This window comes from Vicia villosa, linkage group LG3, assembly GCF_029867415.1.
Source record: "Vicia villosa cultivar HV-30 ecotype Madison, WI linkage group LG3, Vvil1.0, whole genome shotgun sequence".
Lineage (NCBI taxonomy): Eukaryota > Viridiplantae > Streptophyta > Magnoliopsida > Fabales > Fabaceae > Vicia > Vicia villosa.
This window is the reverse complement of record NC_081182.1, coordinates 88,986,925-89,013,893: the sequence shown is the minus strand read 5'-3', so window position 1 is coordinate 89,013,893 and position 26,969 is coordinate 88,986,925. Positions and strand designations below refer to the sequence as shown.

General features: G+C 40.7%; 2 protein-coding genes across 2 annotated transcripts in view; both read left to right on the top strand.

Moving 5' to 3' along the window:
* The first annotated feature begins 5,366 nt into the window (after positions 1–5,366).
* Positions 5,367–6,929, top strand: LOC131658499 (uncharacterized). Its single transcript, XM_058927787.1, has one exon. It carries the CDS (start codon positions 5,367–5,369, stop codon positions 6,927–6,929), a length of 1,563 nt encoding a protein of 520 aa, XP_058783770.1.
* A 113-nt stretch (positions 6,930–7,042) lies between these two features.
* The window catches only part of LOC131658498 (uncharacterized), a 41,280-nt gene continuing 21,353 nt past the window's right edge, over positions 7,043–26,969 (top strand). The window contains exons 1-4 of the mRNA XM_058927786.1: positions 7,043–7,159; positions 7,337–8,845; positions 8,927–9,196; positions 9,314–9,591. Coding sequence (XP_058783769.1) covers positions 7,043–7,159; positions 7,337–8,845; positions 8,927–9,196; positions 9,314–9,591 — 2,174 coding nt within the window. The remainder of the gene's footprint in view (positions 7,160–7,336; positions 8,846–8,926; positions 9,197–9,313; positions 9,592–26,969) is intronic.

Here is a 26,969-nt window from a genome sequence, read left to right as displayed (position 1 = left end):
ATGCCCCAAGCTTTGTACCATGAACCGCAAAAATACCACCTTCATGCTATGCCAAATTGCTTCTACCAAAATAAAAACCTGCCACACATAAAACCAGTTCGGTTCAAACCAAGTCAACATTAAATCAAAATGAAAAAACAGCAACCATATCAAACCATATTCATCCTCACCTTTCTAAACCCCCTCACCCATCAGCTTGTAACTAACAGTTAACCAAACCTACTAATTACCCTGCAGAAGTAACAGAATAACCAATTACCTAACAGAAATAACCCATTTCCTAAGCCTCCTAACAGAACCCACACATTCAAAACATTCAAAAAAAAAGCCTACTGCACATAACATATTCAGTCCACACAGTTCAATTAACCAGCCCACACCTCACCTGCAGTTCACTTCCAAAAAAAGGGACAAGATACATTCAATACCATCATCAAATTCAGTCGAAACCGAACCTGTACAATCAAGAAAAGAAGGGAAATAAAGCAATTCAAAACAAAGGCAAAGAATTCAGTACATCATTTAATATTCAGGGCCTGCAAGTGTTCATACCATACCCGCCAGTTCAAATACATCTTCGGATCAGCAAGCTACATCCAAATCAGGACTCCAACATGCCGTGCGCCACTCATTTGTTGAACAAGGCCTCGTCTCTTCAATTTTAGTTGTTACAGCATTGACGACCATCAATTTCCGTTGTTCAGCATCTACAAACAAGTTCAGATTCAGCTTCAAACCTACAAAAATCCAGCAAAAATACAAAGTCGTAAACTTCAAGTGAAACCTAACTAACTACCCTGTAACTAACTTCCAGCCATACATATAACAGAATTCAGCCCAGTTTTGTAACTACTAATTACCTCATCGGATAGTTATCACCTTACTAACTATTAACAGAAAAAAAACAGAAGTTCTGATAACCAAAGAACTCAACCAATTCCAGCTCAGCATGCCAATCCCTAACTGTCACTGAACTGATTTTTTTAACCTATAACTAACTATGCCAGCTCACATAACCAACCTAACAGAAAATCAGTTTCAAGCAACCTCCAAACCAAACTCCAAACCTGAACAACTAACTCCCAACCTCTTATTAACAGAAACCGATCCTAATCACCACCCAAACCTATCTCCTATCCTAGTCAGCACCCGAACCTGGCTCTCCCTCCATTTCTATAAATTCAAATCTCCACCATTGTTCATTTTTCACGCTCATTCTCCATTCACCACACACCATTTTCACTCTTCACCACTCTCTCACGCCATTCATTCTCTATCTTCACACTTCTACACAGACGCCATTTTCACACTCTTTTCTTCTCCACACGCCATTCTCAAACTTCACTCACCATCATCTTCGTTCTCTCTCTCAACCAGATTCATCTTCTTCATCTTCCTCTCAATTCTCCATCATCTTCTCCGCAACTTCACCTCCCTCACACTCACCATACGCACATTTCAGAGCTGTTGAAGTTCATCACTAGGACTTCAACAAAGCTCGTGCTAAACCACTCTCTCCCTCACCCGCAACACACAGCAAGAACGACGCTCACACAGAAATTCAGAAGAAAGAAAAAGAAAAGAGAAGAAGAAGACGATTCAAAAGCATAAAGAAAAAGATCGAGACGCACCTGAGCCAAGGTTCATTCTCGCGTTTACTTCGCAATTCAAGCATCGGCAAAGAACACACTCCGGTCTCCTTCGACACTTCTCACTTCAGGTAAGCCTAAATCCTCTCTGTTCATGGCATAGCATTGTGTTTGAATCCCATGGTGCAATGTTTGAATGAGTTTAGGGTCAGCTTTCTATTTGATTTCAATCTGAGTGAGTTAGGGTTCGAATTTGGGATTCTGAGTTTTGTTTGAATCAAAGATGTTTTGGAGGGAACAATAAAAGATGGAAGGAGATTTGAGGAGAGGGACTCAAGGAGACGGTGGCCGGAATAGTTTCACGAGGGCGTTGTAGGCTCCGATCGAAGACGGTGGAGGAGCGCCGTTCGTAGGAGAGGAGAGTGAGATGAGTTCTGAAAACTCAATAGTCACTAACGAGAAACCCTAAAATCCCCTTTCAATTTTTGTTTTGATTTTGATTAATTGAAATTAGTGGCATTAGTGGAGATTAATCATGCTTAGTCTAAGATTTAAATCATCATTAACATAAAATCTGAAATAATTGAATCTGGATCAATCCCCATGGGCCTCAAACGAGTATACTGCTGAATGCACCTCCATCATGGCCCATTCCACCACTTCTTTTGGCATGAGGAGAAAACTGAATAACAAAAACCTCCTGGGCCTCACCTTCCCAGGGCCCGCGTCTTTACTACTGGCATACTACCATCTTCAGCCTACACCCCCCCTGAGCCCATTTAGTTCCTTTAGAATATAGGCTTTAACATAGTTTTCTTATTATTTTTCTTAGTGATAAAAAACAATAAAATCAATAAAATTTGTTAGACTTTTAGATCATTTTTTAGGAATTAATCTTGGTCCCTTTAATTGATATTTTTCATATTAAAAAAAAATCATATAAACATAGTAGAGTTTTAGGTTGATTTTGACATTAATCTTTTGAACTCATTTCATCCATAAAAAAGCCATAAAAATAATAGTACTTTTAATTCATTTTTGTGCTATATTTTGACTTGTTCTTTTTCATGCTATTTTCACTATTCTACTTAGCGCTTTAATTTCCACATTCTTTTAAATCCTAACCTTAGGTAGAAACCATGATAACATAGATGTAGAAATTAGGACTAGTTCCCTTTTTGCATTCTTTTTCTTTTGCAACATAAAACATCTAATAAATACTTGATATAAATCCCCCATAAAAAATACAAAGAAAATACTTAAAACACTAATAATCAAAGTGAAAATTCTTAAAAAGGGAATGGAAGCTTGAACGCCCCTTGCTTTAGGGAACGTTCGAGTGCTTGGATCTCCCTTGCTTTAGGGTTCCATTCAGGCGTAAGTTCCCAACTTCTAAAAAACACAAACCAAAGAGTAACTCGAGTTTCCCTTGCTTTAGGGATTTCCTCGAAACACTCAAACTCTCTCTCTCACCTCCTTTCTTAAGGGCATTGTTATTTCCGCTCCATTGCATCCTAGGCTGTCCCCTTATGCAAGAGCGCGAGCGTTAACTCCGCCCAACTAAAAAACACAAAAACAAACAAAACTATGGAGCCGAACTACGGCGCTCTGATTCCTGAAGAGGATACGTAGGCATCAAGTCGCGGGGCTTGAACGAGCACATTTATAAATATTCCTTCTTTTCCCCGTATTTCTTTTGCATTCATTCGCATGTAGACATAGACATAGTACACACCCTTTAGATAGAAACAAACATAGGTGGATACCATCGAGTACGATGGGCGCGAGGGATGCTAATACCTTCCCCTCGCGTAACCGACTCCCGTACCTTGATTCTCTGGTCGCAAGACCCTGTTCCTTCCTTTGTTAGGTTTTCTGATATTCCTTTCTCTTATGGGATAAATATATTGGTGGCGACTCTGTTCATTTTTCGCGAGCGTGCGACACACGCTACGCGTTGCTCGCTTCTGAACCAGCACAAGATCTTGTTATCGAGTATGTCAGGTAAAGGGTTCATGCAATCGGACCCCCGCCTTTCCTATAGCTCGCGTCGCTCGACATTGATGCTCGGTGTACGCACGCACCGTTTTTCTTTACGATCTGTAACGGCTTGGTTGCTGAGAGGGGTCTGCCCTCTTGTCTATGGCCCGATCATTTTCGCGAGGTCTGATGCTTGGTTGACTTGGGTTGAGCTGCTCCCCTTGGCTATGGCGGGACCGCCTTTCTACCATTCGGCCAGTGCCGTTGGTTTGTTTGCTTTACGAGCGGATGCTCGTTTGTGTGCTATCTTTATTTGCTTCTGCTTCTCCCCGTAGGTTGATAGTTTAGTTTAGACTGGTACCCTTTGTATGCTAACATTAGGTAGCAAGCCTTCCCCCCTTAGCTTAGGTCTTCCTCATGCATCTTTTAAAACACAAACCACACTCTTTGATTTTCTTTTCTTAAGAACTTGTTATTTCCGCTCCATTCCCAAGCGTAAGTCTCCAAAGGTCGAGCAGCGCAGTGCGAATGTAACTCGTTCACCTAAAAAACACAAAACAAACAAAAACTAGTTAGCCGAGCTACGGTACCTCTGATTCCGCAAAACGGATACGTAGGCAGCGGGGTAGGGCCCGTGCGAGTATAACTCTTTCTTTTCCCTACATTCTGCATTCATTTTTGTCCAGATTAGCGTAGATTTGTTACACACCCATAGTTTTAGACACAGGCGTGGATACCATCGAGTACGATGGGCGCGAGGGGTGCTAATACCTTCCCCTCGCGTAACCGACTCCCTTACCCTTTTTCTCTGGTCGTGAGACCATTGTTTTGTTTTGTGGTTTGCTGGCATTCTCTTCCTTTTCAGGATAAATATGTTAGTGGCGACTCTGTTAATTTTCGCGGTAGCGACAGCTGGCGACTCTGCTGGGGAAAGAACTCGACCTATTGCGGGTCCGGACTTAGCAAGTCGATCCTAGCGCTTGTGTGTTTATCTTTGGGTGTTTTATTGCTTTGCATATTTATCTGTTTGCATTGCATTCTATGTGTGCTTTACTTTTCTGCATCATATTCTGGACTGTCTGGATCTCTGTTGTTGGGTGGGTGTTTCAAGAGGTAAAAGGCCCAATACCCAGGCTATGAGTGATACCTTAGGAACTAGGACTAGAGTGGCCGTGACGGACAGAAGGCATATGCCTGATTGATCTGATCACATATCCACGGGCAGAGCTTGGTGGAATGAGGCAATATCGTATGATAACGCCTACATTCGATCTTCTGTTGGCTTTTTGACCTACCTTGGCCTAGATTCACCCGTGAGTGGGGCGGGAATCAATCATTGCTTAACAGGTACATTGATGGTGACTTTGGTTCTTGTTCGAGGGTTACCGCTGTTCTCGTTCGTGGGTTACCGCTGTTCTCGTTCGTGGGTTACCGCTGTTCTTGTTCGAGGGTTACCGCTGTTCTCGTTCGAGTGTACTATTGGTTCCTGTTCGTGGGGTACTATGGTTCTTGTTCGAGTGGTGATCTGTGTTCTATTCCGGTGTGTTGTTGACTATGGGTGTTGGTTCCGTGGTTTGACATTCTATGTTCCGTGTGGAATACTATTTGGGGCCGAACCTTTGGCTCTATGTACAGTGTGTTACCGGCAATCCAGAATGCCCGGTGGGCGGCAACAAGTCCCACCACTTTGCATCATAGCATATTTATTTCCCAAAAGAAACGCAAAAAAAAGTAATAATAACAAGCATTTGCATGTCATGTTTTTCAGGGCCATTCAAGAGTTCACTCAAGTTGAAGATGGACATTCCCACTGATACTGTCAAAGAACGTACGAGGCATACTAGAGCTTACAAGATTCCGGATATTGATGTTTCGGGGTTGATAGGTTTGAGTTCTCGGTTGAAAGAGGAGGTTCTCCGTGACTTCAATCGTGATTATGGCAATTTACTCTCCATTCTCAATACATCTTTTGATCCGATGGCTTTGATCACTCTGTTTCAGTTCTATGATCCGCAGTTGAGATGTTTTACATTTCAGGACTATCAATTGGTCCCCACGCTCGAGGAATTTTCTTACATACTCAATATCCGAATCACTGATGATGTACCTTTTGTTCAAGTTCCCAAAGTGGTGAAGTTTGAAAAGATAGCTGAAGCTCTTCACATGGGTATAAAGGAAGTGGAAAGAAATTGGAAGTCATCAGGTGGTGTTCCTGGTTTCTATCTTTGCTTTTTGATTAGTAAGGCTGAGGATGCGGCCAAGAAAGAGTGTTGGGTTGATTTCAGTCGATTGCTTGCTATCATGATCTATGGTATTGTCTTGTTCCCATCAAGGGAGAACTTTGTGAGTTTGGCGGCAATATGTGTTTTCATTAACAAAAATCCCGTGCCAACGTTGCTTGCAGATGCCTATTTTTTGATTCATTCGAGAAACAAGAAAGGAGGATATGTTGTTGGTTCTTGTCTTCCATTGTTGTATAAGTGGTTCATGTTGCATTTACCGGTGAGAGGACCTTTTGTGCTCAAGAAGAGTTCCCTTAAGTGGTCAGATAGGATTGTTAACCTCACATCTTATGACATCAGGTGGTTCTATTATGTGGGGAAAGTTTGGAACATCATCACTAATTGCGGTCAATATCCCAATGTCCCTCTCATGGGAACCAGAGGTTGCATTAGTTACAATCCCACGCTCGCTTACCGTCAATTGGGATACGCAATGGAAGGGTCTCAGAAGGAGGTAGAAGATTTCGAATCAGTGTACTTTGCTGATGTTAAAGATCCTTTGGAGCTAGAAAAGATAGCGTATGCTTGGACTAAAGTTCACAAGAAAAATGAGACAACTTTGAGCAAGAAAGTTCCTATTGCTATGGGTCCTTACAAGAAATGGGTTGAGGCAAGAGTAGCAGATCAATTGTTGCCATTTGCGAGGTCATGTCCATTGTACGAGCAGCCTCCTGTGGTTTTATCTGATACAGTTGCGGCTGAACTCTATATTCAAGCCAAGGCAGACAACATCCAGCTGAAAGCAAAGGACGAAGAGGTTGGCTTAGAAAGGTATTTTCAAGATCGCGAAAAGGCAGAATTGGCTCGTAAGCTCAAGCATGCGCAGGGTGAAGGTTCAAACATGACACGTGCTCAAAGGCGATCTCAAGACTTGATGGAAGAAAGCTTGTATCGAAAACAGCAGGAATGTGCGAAATTGCGAAGGTCTGAAAGCAGTAGCAAGAGAAAGGTGCAGGATTCAGAAAAGCAATTGACGGAAGAAAAAGCCAAGTCAGCTCGACTTGAAGAAGAGCTCGCAAGACTCCGAGCCCAACGGAGAGGAGATGGAGGAGCTCATCCTGTTATCAGACGATCCTAGTGCTGCTGTAGAGTGGATTTGTTTGGTCTACGGGGTCGATTTGCTGTTTATTTTGATGTTTGTCGCCCATATCCAGGATGTGAGCTCAATTGACAGAGCAGATGAATGCGCAGATGGCGCAATTCATGGAGGCACTGCCTAATGTGACCAAGGGACAGGATGACTTGCGAGTTCTCGTTGAGAACTCCAGAAGGAATGAGAATGGAGGACATCATGGGCTGTTTGATGATGTGTCTGGCAGGATTGATGATTACCATGATTCGAATGAGTTTAATCACATGGGAGGACATTATAATCCTTTCAATCAGCATCATGGGTTTCCACCTCCACCTCCGTCTCGTCTGTTGGGAAGGAGAGGTAATCAGGGCCGTGGTAATCTGGATTTCAATGGTGAGAACTTTGATCAGGTATCAAGGCATAGTGCTGAGGGTGCACATGAGGAAGTTGAAAGGTATCGTCTGATTGAAGAGCGTCTTAGAGCTGTTGAAGGCAAAGGGGTGTTAGGCATGGATATCAATGACTTGGGGTTGGTTCCTGGCGTGAGGATTCCACCGAAATTCAAAGTTCCATCTTTTGACAAGTACAACGGAGCAACTTGTCCTATGACTCATGTTAAGGCGTATTATAGGAAGATGTCAGTATACTCTGAGGATGAGGGCTTTCTAATGCACTTCTTCCAGGATAGTCTTGCTGGGGCTTCTTTGGAGTGGTATGTACAACTCGAGCGCACTCATATTCATTCTTGGAGAGATCTTGTGGAAGCTTTCATCAAGCACTATCAGTACAACGTGGACATGGCGCCGAATCGAACTCAACTTCAGAGTTTGGTTCAAGGTCCTAAAGATTCCTTCAAGGAATATGCTCAAAAATGGCGCGAGCTAGCGGCAAGAGTTCAACCACCAATGACTGAGCGTGAGATGATCGACATGTTCACCAGTACTTTGTCTGGACACTACTACTTGGCTTGTAGTGCTTCCGCCAATTTTTCTGAAATGGTGAGATATGGCGAGCATGTTGAGATGGGCCTCAAAATGGGGAAAATTCAGTTAGGAGCTTCTTCTAATACTTCTAGTGGGAAGAAACAAGCTGAGGGTTATGCCAGAAGGAAGGAAGGAAATGCGGATGCCATATATGGAAGAAGGGGTTCAGGGAGAAACAATTCACAGGTCTATGCTGTCATGATCCCAGTACCGCAACAACAACAACAACAACATCAGCATGGACAGCGTTCCAACAATGATCGCTACCCTCCCAGGACTAGGCCTCATAGAAAGATTGATCCGATTCCCATGACCTATGCTCAGGTGTTGCAACATTTGCTCAAGATTGAGAAGATTACTTTGAGAGATGCTCCGAATGCTCCAGACACACAATCTCCGAATTACAATGCAAACGCACGATGTGCTTTCCATTCAGGCGCTCCTGGCCATGATACCGAGAGGTGTATTGCGTTGAAGAACAAAGTCCAAGACTTGTTGGATCAAAAGATAATCCAGTTCACTCCTACACCAAATATTGTCAATAATCCGATGCCTACTCACGGAGGTTCGGGTGTGAATGCCATTGAGAGTGAAGAGATAAGTGTTGTGTCTGATGTGGGCTGTTTGACCTTTCCTCTTGTGTCTGTGAAGCAACATCTGGTTAATAGCGGTATCTTCCCGGGCTGTGGTGTGGATTGTGAGAATTGCAAGAGTCAACTCGAAGGTTGTGCTGAGTTGAAAAGTATGGTACAAAAGCTTATTGATGAGGGTCCTCTTCAATTTTATCGAAGGTTGAGAGGCGTGAAAAGTGAGGATGGTGAAGTGGCTGTGATCTCAATTCCTTATGAGCCAGTTGCTCCAATATGTATCCAAGTGCCTATTCAGATACCTGTCAGTATCCCATATGAGGAACAACCAGCGGCGTTGATGATTACCGTGCCAGGACCAATTCCATATGAGAGTGAGAAGGCCATCCCTTAGCATTATGGTTCAGACGTGTATTACTATGGCACAAAGGAAGAGGGTGAGCCGTCTAAAGAGAAACTTGTGGAAGCCGCAGTTGCAAACACTGATAATTTCGCTGGTACCGGTAGAATCACTCGCAGTGGCAGGGTGTTCTCCCCTCAGCCAATACAAAACAATGCAGATGCTTTGGCTAAGGCCAAAGGCAAACAAGTGATGACTGATGTCCAGAATTCTCCGACTCAGAATGAGGCACCTGATAGTGCTGTGCCTTCCAAGGATGTGGAAGAGTTGTTGAGAATCATCAGAAAGCCTGATTACAAAGTTGTTGAGCAGTTGGGTCAGACCCAATCAAAGATTTCCATCTTGCAATTGTTGATGTGTTCAGAAGGTCATAGAGACGCTCTCTTAAGAATTCTGAATGGTGCCTATGTACCCCAGGAAATATCTGTAAATCAGTTAGAGGCGGTGGCCAACAATATTTCAGCTGGAAATGGCTTGGGGTTCACCGATCGTGATCTTCCTCCTGAAGGGAGAAACCATAACAAGGCGTTGCATATTTCGATGGAGTGTAAGGGGACGACTTTGTCCCGTGTTTTGGTTGATACAGGCTCTTCTTTGAATGTGCTTCCCAAGTCGGCTCTCATGAGAATTGACTATGCTGGTGTTGAATTGAGGCCTAGTGAGTTGGTGGTGCGTGCCTTTGACGGTTCAAGAAGGTCTGTGTTCGAAGAGGTAGATCTACCAATCCGAGTGGTGTCGCACGCTCGCGAAAAATGAACAGAGTCGCCACCAATATATTTATCCCATAAGGGAAAGGAATATCAGAAAACCTAACAAAGGAAGGAACAAGGTCTTGCGACCAGAGAATCAAGGTACGGGAGTCGGTTACGCAAGGGGAAGGTATTAGCACCCCTCGCGCCCATCGTACTCGATGGTATCCACCTATGTTTGTTTCTATCTAAAGGGTGTATATCTATGTCTATGTCTAAATGCGGGATGAATGCAAAATGTAGGGAAAATAAAGAATTGTACTCGCACGGGCCCTACCCCGCTGCCTACGTATCCTTTTCAGGAATCAGAGTTACCGTAGCTCGGCTCACGATTTTCTGTTTGTTTTTGTGTTTTTTAGTTGGGCGGCGTTAACGCTCACGCTCTTGCACAAGGGGACAGCCTAGGATGCAATGGAGCGGAGATAACTTGCCCTTAGAAAAGAAAGAGAGATTGGTTTGTGTCTTTTAGGGTAATTCCATGATGACGAGAACCTACTACAAGGCTTCGCACCACTTCCTTACTTTGTTTTAAGTCTGAACATTTATTAATCATTTTGAATGTTTTCTGGTTGAGTGTTTTTTTAAGGGAGATTTACTTTGCGACTTAGATCACACCAAGAAAAAGAGTTTTGTTTTTGACTATTTAGAGAACGCACATCGAGGCCTACGCCACAATCGTTTCTCTAAATAACGGTTAAGAAATACATCGAAGCTTCACACTTCAATCATTTCTTCTCCGCTAAGTAAAGGAGATACAAAAAGATTTTTTTATGAATATTTAGAGAATGCACATCGAGGCCTACGCCACAATCGTTTCTCTAAATAACGATTAAGAAATACACCGAGGCTTCACACCTCAATCATTTCTTCCCCGTTAAGTAGGAAAGAACATACATCGAGGCCTACGCCTCAATCATTTCTTTTCTACCATGAAATAACGCAACGGTATGATCTTCATCGATTTTTATTAAGTATTTTAAAAGTTGAAAAGAAAAAGGAATGAGAAAGGGAACTATATCCAAATTCTAATCTAAGTTGTCTATACAAGTCTAAGTCCTAATGTTAACATGGTGACTAAATTCTAAAAGGGGCATTAAAATGGTATCAAAATATGCCAAAAATATGGCCAAAGTTAAGCAACAAAGTCACACAAAAATATAAAGACAAAGGTTCAAGTACTAGTGCAAAATTAACCTAAAATACTACTATTCTTTTATGGCATTTTTATGAGGGAGAATTCAATCAATTAAATGTCAAAGCTAACCTAAAAAATCTACTATTTTTATGTTGATTTTTATGAAAGAGAAATGAACTCTATATCAAGCAAAAAAAGAGACTAAAACAATAAACCTAAAACTAATGTTTTTTATGAACATTTTTTATGTCAAAATTAGTATCGAAGCCAAAAAAGATAGTAGAAAAAAAATTAGTATTTTATCACCTAAAAGAAAAAAGAAAAAAAGTCTAACAAAACCTAAATTCTAGTAATTAAGAAAAGAAACAGGGGGGTGTAATGTTGAAAATAGTGGTGAGATTAGAAACAGGCGTAGGGCCCATGGATGCTGGCCCATCTGTATTGTTTTTTTGTTCAAACATTCAGCACAAAAATGAAAGATGTGCATTGGGCTAAGGGGTGTGTGGAAGCAATTCGGTAGCCCAAGCAACTTGTGATCCATGGACAATTATCTTCAGATTCTTTTGACTCAATTAACACCAATTTATTCAACTCAAAAGTCATTAATTCTCCTTAATCTCAGTTAATATCAGTTAATCACAATTAACATCCTAAGTTAATAAGAATAGCAAAAGGGAATTAGGTTACCTATTGAGACGCATCGACTTCTTTCTTCACAGAAAATCTCTTTCTCCTTCTTCATTCAATTGGCGACGGCGCGGTGGAGAAATTCCTCCTCTCCGACGAAGCAAACGTCAGCGCCGCCCTGAACGGCGTCGTTCTCTCCTCACACCTGAAGCGCGAAGATGACGGCTAAGAATCCATCATCTCTCCGATGAAACGACGTCTCATACCACTGTGCGACAGGAAGAACTCGGCATTAACTCTCCTCTCAGTTCCGTTTCGTTTCACTGTGACAAGTTCGGTGCTTCTTTGAATTTGACGAAACTGAGCATAAAATCTGAATAAGTTCTCTCAAGAACTCAGGTACGTGTTTTTGTTCTCTTATTCGCTTATTCTTCTTCTTTGATTATTCTGGAAATTTTCTATGTGTGCTTCGTTTTCGCTGTGCGTGATTGATGAACGATGTTGATTGAAGATGAATGATGTGGCTGAGATTGAAGAGTTCTTGTGTTGTAGCGGTGATGAAGATGAAGAGTACGGTTCCGATAGAGAGAAAGATTGAAGGAAGATGAAGATTCTGTGTGATGATTGGAAGAGTAGAGAAGGATATTGATTTTGTGGATTTTCTACAGAGGTTGAAGATTGGTGATTGATGAAGTGGAGAATGGAGAGTGGTGTTGAAGATGAATGATTGAAGGTGGAAAAATGGAGAGTCCTGCAAATGGTGGAGCTACTGGTTTTTATAGTTGAAGGCGAAGAGGAGAATTCAGTTGAGGTTAGTTACTCTTCTTTTCTTCTGTTAATCTGTTAGGAGGTTTGTAGAAGTTAGTTAGGAATGAATTCTGTTATGTCAGTTGAAAAATTAGGAAAGTTAGTTATGACAGGTGGTTAAAATGTGAGCTAGAAACAGTTAGGGAAGCTGTTAGGAAACTTGAGTTAGTTAGTAACTGAAAGTTAGTTACAGAATGGTTAAATTATTAACAAACTGGGTGAATGGTTGTATGTATTCTATAAGAATTTGAAATGAATTGTGTAGGTAAAATGTGTAACTGTTAGGTGGCTGTTAGAAATTGATTGGGTGTTAAACTGAATGTTAGGGCTGTCTTGATTTATAGTTAACATTGTGAACCTGGTTTTGATCTTGAAGTGTGGTGTTGCTGGTATTAGAACTGAAGCAAGGGATGTTAGATGAGCAATATTAGTCTGAGTATTTTGAATCTCCCTCTTTTTTCTATCATGACAAACTAACAAGCACTGGACTGTTTCGGCTTTTGGATGCAGAGCTGAAATTATGCAATTGGTGGCTGAAGTAGCACGGTTTCACTTCTGTTTATACGGCTCTGCTGCTTGACTGTTTCAAGTATGAATGGTGATCTTTTTCTTTGAATTGATGTGAAAATGTATGGCTGGAAATTGTTAGACTGCTGATCTTGTAGTAGCTTGTATGTATTGAACTTTGCCAATGTTTTTTTTGTTCTTCTTTACTTCAATTTATGTTTTCTGTTTCTGACTTTAAGGGAGGTTACAAAACTGGACTTTGCTTCAGTCAGAAGTGGGTATGCCCATTCTGAACCAACTGATTTTCTATGTGCAGGTCTGATGAAGAGGGAATGAAGGGAACTTGACTTGAAGAAACTTGAAGAAAGGAGTTTGGGATTATGAACAAAGGGCTCAAAGAAAGGATTAGTGTAATGTGTAATTTGGATATAAGATGGATTGGATTTTGTAATGAGTTCTTTTCCTTTCGAATGAATGTAACTATTATTCTATTCCTTTTCATTTGCTTTGCATTGTAACCCAAGTCTTTGATCGAAGGTCAAAAGTTCTGGTAAAAAGTCAATTGTTCCTAGTTTGTACATTTTCTTGTAGATCTTCCATTTTCATTTGATGACCTTGTATTGAAACGGACCCCATATTGATTTTGAAGCAACATATGACAAGCTTTACTTTGAATTCAAAATTGCATTCCCCTCCTAAATCTTCAAATGAGTCTTCATATGTTTCTTTCAATTTGCAGCTTGAACAAACATCATAAAACAAAAGCCCAAGATGATTCATTATGGACTTTAGGAACAAAGTTGAGTGTCTATGGTTGACTTTGACTAAGTTGAAATTTTGCCAAATGTCTTTAACAATTGAAAGTGGCCCAATACCTCCTTCAACAAATGAATGCACACTCTTTTGGCGAACCTTCAAACAGATAGCTCGTATCCCAAGTAATCGAATGAACCAAACTTTACCTAACAATAAGATGGTCATAGGAACAACTCTGAAAATTCACCAGTTGACACAAGCACGACGAAACGAACCTTTCTCCACTATCAGTTGAAAACCTCAATAGAAACAAGCCTGCACAAAGTATGAACTTCAAGCCATGTGAAACCTTAGCTCTATCTACGACCTCAATCCCTTGTCAATTTTATTGATTAATGATGCATGTTATGTTAATGCCCTAGTGATGGTATGCAGATGAAATGGAAAGTATAAGCCAGATAAAAGTATAGGAGTAGGACAAATTTGGGGTATGACAGCTGCCCCTATTTAATCGTCTTAAACCTGAAGGTGAGATTGGCGCTAGCCTTTCGAACATTCGAGGTAGAAGAAGATTAAATATCAAAGTACCAGAAATTTGTCCTGAAAAGAAGATGGTGTAAGTGTTATCTTTATTTTTATTTCGATATCTGCTGGGGAAAGAGAATTTTTGTTTTGTTTTTTTTTTTCTGGTGGAAGAATTTACAATGAGTAATGGATCTGAATGGTGGTAGCTTGTAACGTGGTAACGGTGCCAATACAAGGTTCTCAAAGGAGGTGATTGTTGTATGAAACTATGATTGGACAGCGCGGGTTTGATGGAGAGACAAGATCTACTGACCCAAAAGTTGAAAGACAAGGATAGAAAGACTCGAAATCAAGGTGAGATCAACAGATCCACGACTCAAAAGAACTGAAAAAGACGAGGATAAGGTCGTCAGACCTACGATCCACAAGAAAGAAAAAGATGAGGATAAGGTCAACGGACCTACGATCCACAAGAAATGAAAAAGATGAGGATAAGGTCAACGGACCTACGATCCACAAGAAAGAAAAAGATGAGGATAAGGTCAACGGACCTACGATCCACAAGAAATGAAAAAGATGAGGATAAGGTCAACGGACCTACGATCCACAAGAAATGAAAAAGATGAGGATAAGGTCAACGGACCTACGATCCACAAGAATTGAAAGAAAGGATAAACATCAACACTGGGGTTGGAGGACGTCAACGCTGAGGTTGGAGCATATCAACACTGAGGTTGGGGGACATCGACACTGAGGTTGTGAAAGGAAAGGCGTCGACACTGAGGTCGAGGACGTCAACACCGAGGTTGGGACGAGGAAAGATAAACATCAACACTGAGGTTGTGAATGACGATTGGCATCGACGCAGAGGTCGGTGGAGGAGTGATAGGTATCAACACTGAGGTTGGACAAGAAAAGGATAGACATCAACGCTGAGGTTGGAAAAGAAAGGTATCGACACTGAGGTCAAGGGAAGAAAGAATTAATATCAACACTGAGGTTGGAAATTAGTCTTGAAATGGTTTGCCAGGACGGAAGGCAAAGAATACACAACACGGGGGTTGGATCTAAAAGTTTTCCCATACGGGGGAAGGGATCACGGAGACTAGTGACGACTAGACTCGATCGAAAGACATAATCACGAAGGTGTTGATGCTGGCGAAGCATAAGAATTGCATTAATCCCTCAGGCCAAAGGCGGGGTGTAACTCTTCAAGAGCGGCAATCGTTCGAATTGCCACACACCAAGTATGGTTATTCAAATGATTGAAAAATGAGGTGGGTTGAATGCCCACCCTCACTCACACTCTAATCTTCACGCAGCACACGGGAAATAACCTCGGAGACAACGATTCTGACGAAGAAAGACAGGAGAGAGAAGATAAGATTTCTTTTTGGGATTGAGAATACCAGGTATTGGCACCATGGTTTGAGGAGATTTGTGATGTAGTAGCAGATATCAATCAGAGTTTGTAAGGACAACTTTTCTGTGGGGATGTATCATCGTCTTGATTGAATGTTGATTTGTATTATCTGGCTTATGCTTTGTATGCATGTTTGAATTTTTCTGTATGGCGTAATGCTCCACCTTGATGGAAATGCTACGCTTTGAGGATGCAATGCTGTATGCAATGGGTTCTATATGCAAAAGTGCCAAATAAAGGCGTTAGTGAGATAGAGAAGCATGATCATTGGGGTCCGTTGCTTGTTGTCTTGAGATGTCATTATGAGTTGGTGTTGGAAACCATGCAGTACCAAAGATCTTTAGCAACTGCACTGAGGGTTGGAATGTAGTTTCGTTGGGGAGGAAGTGACTTCATCTGACTTTCCCTACATCTTGAACTGCTTGGGGATGGTGAGTTTGAGGAGATTCCCTCGATTCACCATGTTGAGGATGAGAAATACAGGCAAGGAGACCAGGTTGGGGAAGTGGAACAACTCTCATGAGAAATAAACTCATGTGCTTGGGGAGAGGCCAAAGTTCTAGGAGGAATTAACTCCTATGATCATGGAGAGACAATAAAACTCAGAAGATTGTGCCCCAAGCTTCGTGAACTAAGGAGTTTTCCCCAAGGGATCCTTGGAGAGATCTGTCGAATCTCGACGTAAATGCCCCAGATTGGTTGAACTCAAGAGAGATTCCTCGACTTGATTGTCCCAGATTGACCAACGGTGAATGGATGCCTCAGTTGACAGAGTCTTCACATAACTTGCCCCTTGGAGTGATTAGCCTTTGAAGTGAATGGCTCATGGAATCGATCAACTTTTTCTGCAGTTGTTTATTGTTGGATCTTCCTTGATGTCAAGTGTTTATTCACAAGTAAAAGATATTTGTTTTGAAGATGATAATCCTAATGCAATGCTTATGCTAGCTTCGAGATCAAAGTTTTTGAAACAAAGTTGTGACATTCAGTGTTTGAATTATTTGTCACATCGATATCAACATGAATGGTAAGCAATATCTAGGAGTCAGTTTTACACAGCTTGCTTTTGAAATAAACCCTGCTTCAATTAGGTCTTTTAAGGGTTGTAACGTGGCCTGGTTCACGTTTTAGAAAGAAAGGATTTAAGGCTCAAAGTCTAACCTAACCCACCCATTCTTCGTGATGTTCTCCAGTCCTAAGTTCAATTTAACCTGATATGAGCGTCCATCCTCCAAGAGGAGTTTGAAATGATTGAGGAACCAATGAAGCCTTCTTGGACATGGCAGTCACTCACTTTCTTTTTGGTGTCTGATCACACGACTTCGTTCCTTTGATGAGGATCTTTATGTTGTAATCCTCGTTTTTTGCTTTTGCTTTGCCTTTCTTTTTTATTTCCCTAACTTTTGCCTGGACAAATTCTTTTTGAATTTTATTTTGGAGTCCAGCGGGATGCCCTAATTTTGCCTAAGTCACTTGTTTTCAAGTTGTTGACTTAGCGGGTTCTTTTTTTTTTTCAATCCTTTCTTTTTTGAATAAGTCGTGTGATCCTGGATCTCTGATTTGTTGGAGGTGATTGTGACTGCCTCATTCTTTGATTGATGAGGGAGTACCGTCGTGGTATTGAGTTTCCTCAACCTTTTGACAGATAACCATTGTTGTATCCTTGGATGTATACTCCTGATGAATTCTGAATGCTCGATCAGATTAATTGAATGCTACCCTGCCCCTGGGTTAAATGTGAGGGTTTATTTTTTTTTTTTGTATAGAAAAGAAACTCCTACTTCAAGGCTCAAAGGGGTTAACGATGGTTTATCTCCCTTATATCTCCAGTGTTTGGGGATTTGAAACAATGCCTGCACATCCTCAGCGGGGTTTTATTCAAAAGCACATGATTAAAGATTTTTGCAATTATTATTTTTTCATCATTCTCCTTTTGATATTTTTTGCTTAAACCAGAGTTTGATATCGATAGACAAAAAGATATGAGTGAACACGAATGGATTGATTCGAAACTAGCATATGCAATGCATTTTTTATTTTTATTAAAACAAACAATTTTTACACGGAAGAAACATTTAACAAAACAAGGAAAATTACAAATGAAAATGCAGAAATGAATTGATGATTGCCATTGTTGAGGAGGCTTGACTCCGTCTGGACTTGTTGATCTTGAATACTTTCTGTAGTTCCTTCCAAACACTTCAGATTACTTCAAAAGAGAACTCCAACAAAGTCACCCAAGAGTTGTAAATTTTTGTCTTACTTTAGGGATTCGAGCAATGCAAGTGATGCAATGCTCAAGATAAGAGTACGTCTTGCTTATCCCTCGTGCGGGAGCCCCAAGCATAGTTGCTAGAGTAGTAATCGCCATCACAAATGGGAAGAATCTTGTATGATTATCAACTCAAGAGAGCCACTTGTGGTGAAGAAGACCCAATACTAGAATCTTAACCAATTGTGATTTCAACAAACAAGGAAACGAATGAGCACAAGGCAATCACATCAATTTATTTCTCATATTCTTCTTGTCTCTTGTTAACTAGCAAAGCCACTGAGAAGGAGATCCTGAGAAAAGGCAACTGATATATGAAGTAGAACCTTGAGAATGAGAATCATTGTGAAGAACACTCTTGATTATCACACGGAAGAAGATTCTGACGAAGTCATCCAGGAATTTGTAATGCTTTTAGGGATTCGAGCAATGCGAATGATGCAATGCTCAAGATAAGAGTGCGTCTTGCTTATCCCTCGTGCGGGAGCCCCATGAACCTTTCAATTTATGTGAAGACCATTTGGAGTGAATGATATCGCTTTGGAGTCGATGAGATCTTGGACCTTGTGTTTCAAAATATTACAATCCTCAGTTGAATGTCCAGATGTCCCAGAATGGTACTCACACTTTACATTTAAGTCATATCCTTGAGGAATCGGTGTTGGAGGGGGCTTAGACTCCCTTAATTCGACCAAGGATTCATTGAGTAAATGGGAGAGCAGTTGACTATAAGTCATAGGAATCAGGTCAATCTTCCTTGGTGGTCTCCTCGGCCTTCGTGGACCTTGTTGTTGGTAATTCTGGTGATAGTTAAGAACATGAACCTGAGGATAAGCAGGGAGTTCCTCTTCTCCATTCTCTGAAGTTGCATTTGTTTCACTTTTCTCTTCTTCAGTGAATTCAGGAACATTGACCATATCTTGGATTTTACCCATCTTTAAAGCATTTTCAATTCGTTCTCCTACGACAACCAAACTTGAGAATTCGGAGGAAGCACACCCAATCATCATGTTCAGATAAGGATCTTTCAGGGTGTTCATGAACATGTCTACAAGCTCTCGTTCCAAGAGTGGAGGTTGGACTCTGGAAGCTAATTCTCTCCACCTTTGTGCATACTCTTTAAAAGACTCATCAACCTTCTGAGTTAAACTTTGGAGTTGTAGTCTAGTGGGAGCCATATCGCTGTTGTACTTGTAATGCTTGAGAAAAGCCTCTGCTAGTTCATCCCATGTGCGGACATGGGTTCGTTCGAGTCGTGTATACCACTCAAGGGATGCCCCACTTAGGCTATCCTGAAAGAAGTGCATTAGAAGCTTATCATTTTCTGCATACGGAGCCATCTTGTTGCAAAATGCCTTGATGTGACTCATCGGACAAGTGGTACCCTTGTATTTCTCAAAACTAGGGACTTTGAACTTAGCGGGAATCTTGATATCAGGCACTAGGCACAAATCAATAGCATTCAAACCAGAGGAGCTTCGACCTTCTAAAGCATTCAACCTTTCTTCCAGAAGATGGAATTTTCTCTCATTTTCCTCGATCGGGAACTTGAAAGTTTCGAGTTCAGAATCGTTCTCATGATGCGAACCCTCCTTATTAGGAACTTCCACGGGCACAGGTTTTGATCCCCCATTAGCAACAGTGGTTGGAGTACCATTAGCCAACTTAGCAACACTTTGTCTTAGCTCTTCTTGCCCTTGAACAACAGCATGGAGAGTCTCCAAGAGTTGGGTCATCCTCTCCCCCATAGTATCCATGTCCTTACGAAGTTCTGCCTGATTCTGTTCAAGACGGTCCATGATTTTCCTGATTAATCCTTGTATGCTACAGATGTAGGGAAGTCAAATTTGTTGATGAAGCAGAAATCTGGATTGAAAGGGACCCCAATTAGCTTCTGATACGGAACCATGACATGCAACATGATATGAATGCAATGTTTCATTTCCAAGGGATCCTAAAGTCTTTTCGCACTTCTCGTTTTTTTTTTCTTTGGAATCAAAGCCTTATTTTGTATATAATATCTTTTCTTTTTCTTTTTTTTGCTTTTCTATTTCCTTTTTCTTTTTCTCCTTCTTTTTTTTTTTGGAAATAGACTTTAGGATCTTTCATAAATGGAGTGGGTAAAACAATGATGTTATGCAATGCAGAGGCATGGGATCAAGGTCCATATAATCTTAGTAACCACCATACAAACTTCTGAATAATTGATATAGATCAGATGTCATGAGATCAAAGGTTCGGCCTTGTATCATGGAACCATAGGAACAATAGTCACCATCATAACAGAATAGTCACCAACGGTACCTGTCATGTATATCCCTCCCCACTCACACGTGTAGTCTAGGTCAGGGTAGGTCAAAATGGCAACCAGCGTTATCAGTCCTCCTGAGGCACCAATGTTGTTGCATCTACATGCCAACAATGATACCCCATTTGGACCTCGACTGGGCGTGGGTCTCATGATCGCACTAGACAAGACCTGACATCTCATCGGCGTCATGACTATCCACTCTATCCTAGGTATCCTATGTGTCACTCTGGCCTGGGTATTGGGCCTTTTACCTCATAGAAACAATCCCACCCAACCTGCAAAACAGAACAGAAGACCCCAAGGAACACAGAATATAATCCATATGCATGATGTGCAGACAGAAATAAACATGATATGCAAGCAGAAAAAATAAACATGCAAACCTATATACAAGGTATAGACATGAAAACAAATAAACACCCAGTAAATAAACAAACAAACGCAGGCTAGGATCGACTCGCTATGGATGGACCAGCAACAGGTCTAGCAACATCCCCAGCAGAGTCGCCAGCTGTCGCACGCTCGCGAAAAATGAACAGAGTCGCCACCAATATATTTATCCCATAAGGGAAAGGAATATCAGAAAACCTAACAAAGGAAGGAACAAGGTCTTGCGACCAGAGAATCAAGGTACGGGAGTCGGTTACGCAAGGGGAAGGTATTAGCACCCCTCGCGCCCATCGTACTCGATGGTATCCACCTATGTTTGTTTCTATCTAAAGGGTGTATATCTATGTCTATGTCTAAATGCGGGATGAATGCAAAATGTAGGGAAAATAAAGAATTGTACTCGCACGGGCCCTACCCCGCTGCCTACGTATCCTTTTCAGGAATCAGAGTTACCGTAGCTCGGCTCACGATTTTCTGTTTGTTTTTGTGTTTTTTAGTTGGGCGGCGTTAACGCTCACGCTCTTGCACAAGGGGACAGCCTAGGATGCAATGGAGCGGAGATAACTTGCCCTTAGAAAAGAAAGAGAGATTGGTTTGTGTCTTTTAGGGTAATTCCATGATGACGAGAACCTACTACAAGGCTTCGCACCACTTCCTTACTTTGTTTTAAGTCTGAACATTTATTAATCATTTTGAATGTTTTCTGGTTGAGTGTTTTTTTAAGGGAGATTTACTTTGCGACTTAGATCACACCAAGAAAAAGAGTTTTGTTTTTGACTATTTAGAGAACGCACATCGAGGCCTACGCCACAATCGTTTCTCTAAATAACGGTTAAGAAATACATCGAAGCTTCACACTTCAATCATTTCTTCTCCGCTAAGTAAAGGAGATACAAAAAGATTTTTTTATGAATATTTAGAGAATGCACATCGAGGCCTACGCCACAATCGTTTCTCTAAATAACGATTAAGAAATACACCGAGGCTTCACACCTCAATCATTTCTTCCCCGTTAAGTAGGAAAGAACATACATCGAGGCCTACGCCTCAATCATTTCTTTTCTACCATGAAATAACGCAACGGTATGATCTTCATCGATTTTTATTAAGTATTTTAAAAGTTGAAAAGAAAAAGGAATGAGAAAGGGAACTATATCCAAATTCTAATCTAAGTTGTCTATACAAGTCTAAGTCCTAATGTTAACATGGTGACTAAATTCTAAAAGGGGCATTAAAATGGTATCAAAATATGCCAAAAATATGGCCAAAGTTAAGCAACAAAGTCACACAAAAATATAAAGACAAAGGTTCAAGTACTAGTGCAAAATTAACCTAAAATACTACTATTCTTTTATGGCATTTTTATGAGGGAGAATTCAATCAATTAAATGTCAAAGCTAACCTAAAAAATCTACTATTTTTATGTTGATTTTTATGAAAGAGAAATGAACTCTATATCAAGCAAAAAAAGAGACTAAAACAATAAACCTAAAACTAATGTTTTTTATGAACATTTTTTATGTCAAAATTAGTATCGAAGCCAAAAAAGATAGTAGAAAAAAAATTAGTATTTTATCACCTAAAAGAAAAAAGAAAAAAAGTCTAACAAAACCTAAATTCTAGTAATTAAGAAAAGAAACAGGGGGGTGTAATGTTGAAAATAGTGGTGAGATTAGAAACAGGCGTAGGGCCCATGGATGCTGGCCCATCTGTATTGTTTTTTTGTTCAAACATTCAGCACAAAAATGAAAGATGTGCATTGGGCTAAGGGGTGTGTGGAAGCAATTCGGTAGCCCAAGCAACTTGTGATCCATGGACAATTATCTTCAGATTCTTTTGACTCAATTAACACCAATTTATTCAACTCAAAAGTCATTAATTCTCCTTAATCTCAGTTAATATCAGTTAATCACAATTAACATCCTAAGTTAATAAGAATAGCAAAAGGGAATTAGGTTACCTATTGAGACGCATCGACTTCTTTCTTCACAGAAAATCTCTTTCTCCTTCTTCATTCAATTGGCGACGGCGCGGTGGAGAAATTCCTCCTCTCCGACGAAGCAAACGTCAGCGCCGCCCTGAACGGCGTCGTTCTCTCCTCACACCTGAAGCGCGAAGATGACGGCTAAGAATCCATCATCTCTCCGATGAAACGACGTCTCATACCACTGTGCGACAGGAAGAACTCGGCATTAACTCTCCTCTCAGTTCCGTTTCGTTTCACTGTGACAAGTTCGGTGCTTCTTTGAATTTGACGAAACTGAGCATAAAATCTGAATAAGTTCTCTCAAGAACTCAGGTACGTGTTTTTGTTCTCTTATTCGCTTATTCTTCTTCTTTGATTATTCTGGAAATTTTCTATGTGTGCTTCGTTTTCGCTGTGCGTGATTGATGAACGATGTTGATTGAAGATGAATGATGTGGCTGAGATTGAAGAGTTCTTGTGTTGTAGCGGTGATGAAGATGAAGAGTACGGTTCCGATAGAGAGAAAGATTGAAGGAAGATGAAGATTCTGTGTGATGATTGGAAGAGTAGAGAAGGATATTGATTTTGTGGATTTTCTACAGAGGTTGAAGATTGGTGATTGATGAAGTGGAGAATGGAGAGTGGTGTTGAAGATGAATGATTGAAGGTGGAAAAATGGAGAGTCCTGCAAATGGTGGAGCTACTGGTTTTTATAGTTGAAGGCGAAGAGGAGAATTCAGTTGAGGTTAGTTACTCTTCTTTTCTTCTGTTAATCTGTTAGGAGGTTTGTAGAAGTTAGTTAGGAATGAATTCTGTTATGTCAGTTGAAAAATTAGGAAAGTTAGTTATGACAGGTGGTTAAAATGTGAGCTAGAAACAGTTAGGGAAGCTGTTAGGAAACTTGAGTTAGTTAGTAACTGAAAGTTAGTTACAGAATGGTTAAATTATTAACAAACTGGGTGAATGGTTGTATGTATTCTATAAGAATTTGAAATGAATTGTGTAGGTAAAATGTGTAACTGTTAGGTGGCTGTTAGAAATTGATTGGGTGTTAAACTGAATGTTAGGGCTGTCTTGATTTATAGTTAACATTGTGAACCTGGTTTTGATCTTGAAGTGTGGTGTTGCTGGTATTAGAACTGAAGCAAGGGATGTTAGATGAGCAATATTAGTCTGAGTATTTTGAATCTCCCTCTTTTTTCTATCATGACAAACTAACAAGCACTGGACTGTTTCGGCTTTTGGATGCAGAGCTGAAATTATGCAATTGGTGGCTGAAGTAGCACGGTTTCACTTCTGTTTATACGGCTCTGCTGCTTGACTGTTTCAAGTATGAATGGTGATCTTTTTCTTTGAATTGATGTGAAAATGTATGGCTGGAAATTGTTAGACTGCTGATCTTGTAGTAGCTTGTATGTATTGAACTTTGCCAATGTTTTTTTTGTTCTTCTTTACTTCAATTTATGTTTTCTGTTTCTGACTTTAAGGGAGGTTACAAAACTGGACTTTGCTTCAGTCAGAAGTGGGTATGCCCATTCTGAACCAACTGATTTTCTATGTGCAGGTCTGATGAAGAGGGAATGAAGGGAACTTGACTTGAAGAAACTTGAAGAAAGGAGTTTGGGATTATGAACAAAGGGCTCAAAGAAAGGATTAGTGTAATGTGTAATTTGGATATAAGATGGATTGGATTTTGTAATGAGTTCTTTTCCTTTCGAATGAATGTAACTATTATTCTATTCCTTTTCATTTGCTTTGCATTGTAACCCAAGTCTTTGATCGAAGGTCAAAAGTTCTGGTAAAAAGTCAATTGTTCCTAGTTTGTACATTTTCTTGTAGATCTTCCATTTTCATTTGATGACCTTGTATTGAAACGGACCCCATATTGATTTTGAAGCAACATATGACAAGCTTTACTTTGAATTCAAAATTGCATTCCCCTCCTAAATCTTCAAATGAGTCTTCATATGTTTCTTTCAATTTGCAGCTTGAACAAACATCATAAAACAAAAGCCCAAGATGATTCATTATGGACTTTAGGAACAAAGTTGAGTGTCTATGGTTGACTTTGACTAAGTTGAAATTTTGCCAAATGTCTTTAACAATTGAAAGTGGCCCAATACCTCCTTCAACAAATGAATGCACACTCTTTTGGCGAACCTTCAAACAGATAGCTCGTATCCCAAGTAATCGAATGAACCAAACTTTACCTAACAATAAGATGGTCATAGGAACAACTCTGAAAATTCACCAGTTGACACAAGCACGACGAAACGAACCTTTCTCCACTATCAGTTGAAAACCTCAATAGAAACAAGCCTGCACAAAGTATGAACTTCAAGCCATGTGAAACCTTAGCTCTATCTACGACCTCAATCCCTTGTCAATTTTATTGATTAATGATGCATGTTATGTTAATGCCCTAGTGATGGTATGCAGATGAAATGGAAAGTATAAGCCAGATAAAAGTATAGGAGTAGGACAAATTTGGGGTATGACAAGTGGGTCCTCAGATCTTTACCACAACCTTTTATGTGATGGATATTCAACCCGCTTACTGTTGTCTGTTGGGACGACCCTGGATTCACAAGGCTGGCGCTGTGACATCCACTCTTCATCAGAAGTTGAAGTATCCGGTTGACGGTAAAGTGGTGACGGTTTGTGGTGAGGAGGATTACATCGTGAGTCACTTGTCTTCCTTCCGATATGTAGAGATCGAAGGTGAAATACACGAGACGCCGTTCCAAGCGTTTGAGGCTGTAAATGCTGTGAGAACTCCTCCTTATGAGATAACGAAGCCAGAAACGGTTATGTCTTCCCTGAAAGACGCACAGGTTGTTGTCAAGACTGGAAAGGTGGAAGGCTGGGGGCAAGTAATTGACGTGCGTCCCAAATTTGACAAGAATGGTCTTGGTTTCAGTCCTGGAAAGCATATTGCATCGCCAATGCCTAATATCCTTAGCCCAGTCAAGTTTGTGAGTGGTGGTGTCATCCAAGATGGTCAGGTTAATGCCATTGTCAATGGTGAAGAGGTGGATAGTGACTGTGATTTTGATAGCTGGATTCGACCAAGTGCTCTTGGAGAGAAGATCAACAACTGGACAATTGAAGATGTCATTCAAGTCACACAAGCTCAGGAGTAAATTTCTTGTTTTTACTTTTCTTATCATGCAATAATCCCTACGCTCTGCCCAAGGCGTAGTGAATCATTTGTAGGGCCATGCAGTTCGCATTTTCAAAGTTAATCATGAAATAAAAGGACGTTTTTGCATTCAAATGTTTTGTTCTTTGTCTTTCTTTTTTTAACTTTTTCCTTTAATGGCAATGTTTTTGCACACACTTGCACATAGCCTAATAAAAATAAAACTAAAATAAAAACATCAATCATGCAGATGTTCCACTACCACGAATTCCATTGGTAACAGTTCCGCTATTGCTTATTATGATTTTGACAATCCGATCTACCAAGCCGAGGAGGAAGCTTATGAAGATTGTGATCTCCCCGACGAGTTAGCCAGATTGTTGAAACAGGAAGAAAAGAAAGCAATTCAGCCGCATCAAGAGGCAATTGAGATGGTAAATGTTGGCACTAAAGAGCAAGTCCGAGAAGTCAAGATAGGGGCTGCGCTTGAGAATAGTGTGAAGCAGACGCTTATTGCTATGTTGAAAGAGTATGCAGATATCTTTGCTTGGTCCTATGAGGATATGCCTGGTCTCGATATAGATATTGTGGTACACCGTCTACCTCTCAAGGAAGATAGTCCTCCTGTCAAGCAGAAGCTTCGAAGGACTCGCCCAGATATGTCTGAGAAGATTAAGAAAGAGGTTGAGAAACAGTTTGATGCTGGCTTTCTGCAAGTTGTGAATTACCCACCATGGGTTGCTAATATTGTTCCTGTGCCTAAGAAAGACGGAAAGGTCAGGATGTGTGTTGACTATAGAGATTTGAATAGGGCGAGTCCAAAAGATGATTTCCCTCTTCCCCACATAGATGTGTTGGTGGATAATACTGCTCCTTTCAAAGTGTTTTCCTTCATGGATGGCTTCTCTGGTTATAATCAGATCAAAATGGCACCCGAAGATATGGAGAAAACAACATTTATCACACCATGGGGAACTTTCTGCTATAAAGTCATGCCTTTTGGGTTGAAAAACGCAGGGGCAACATATCAGCGCGCCATGGTGACTCTTTTTCACGACATGATTCACAAAGAGATTGAAGTGTATGTTGACGACATGATTGCAAAGTCTCATACTGAAGAAGAGCACTTGGTTCACTTGCAGAAGTTGTTTGAAAGGCTTCGGGAATTCAGACTGAGATTGAATCCAAACAAATGCACTTTCGGAGTGCGGTCCGGAAAGTTGTTGGGCTTTGTTGTTAGTGGAAAAGGTATTGAGGTCGATCCTGCCAAAATAAAAGCTATACAAGAGATGCCTGAGCCGAGAACAGAAAAAGAGGTTCGTGTTTTCTTAGGGAGATTGAACTACATTGCTAGGTTCATCTCTCATCTTACGGCCACTTGTGAACCAATATTCAAATTACTAAGAAAAGATCAGACGGTCAGGTGGAATAATGATTGTCAAAAAGCATTCGAAAAAGTGAAG

Excerpts from the sequence above, each read along its gene's own strand:
- LOC131658499 (XM_058927787.1), top strand. The coding sequence starts at position 5,367 with ATGGACATTCCCACTGATACTGTCAAAGAACGTACGAGGCATACTAGA.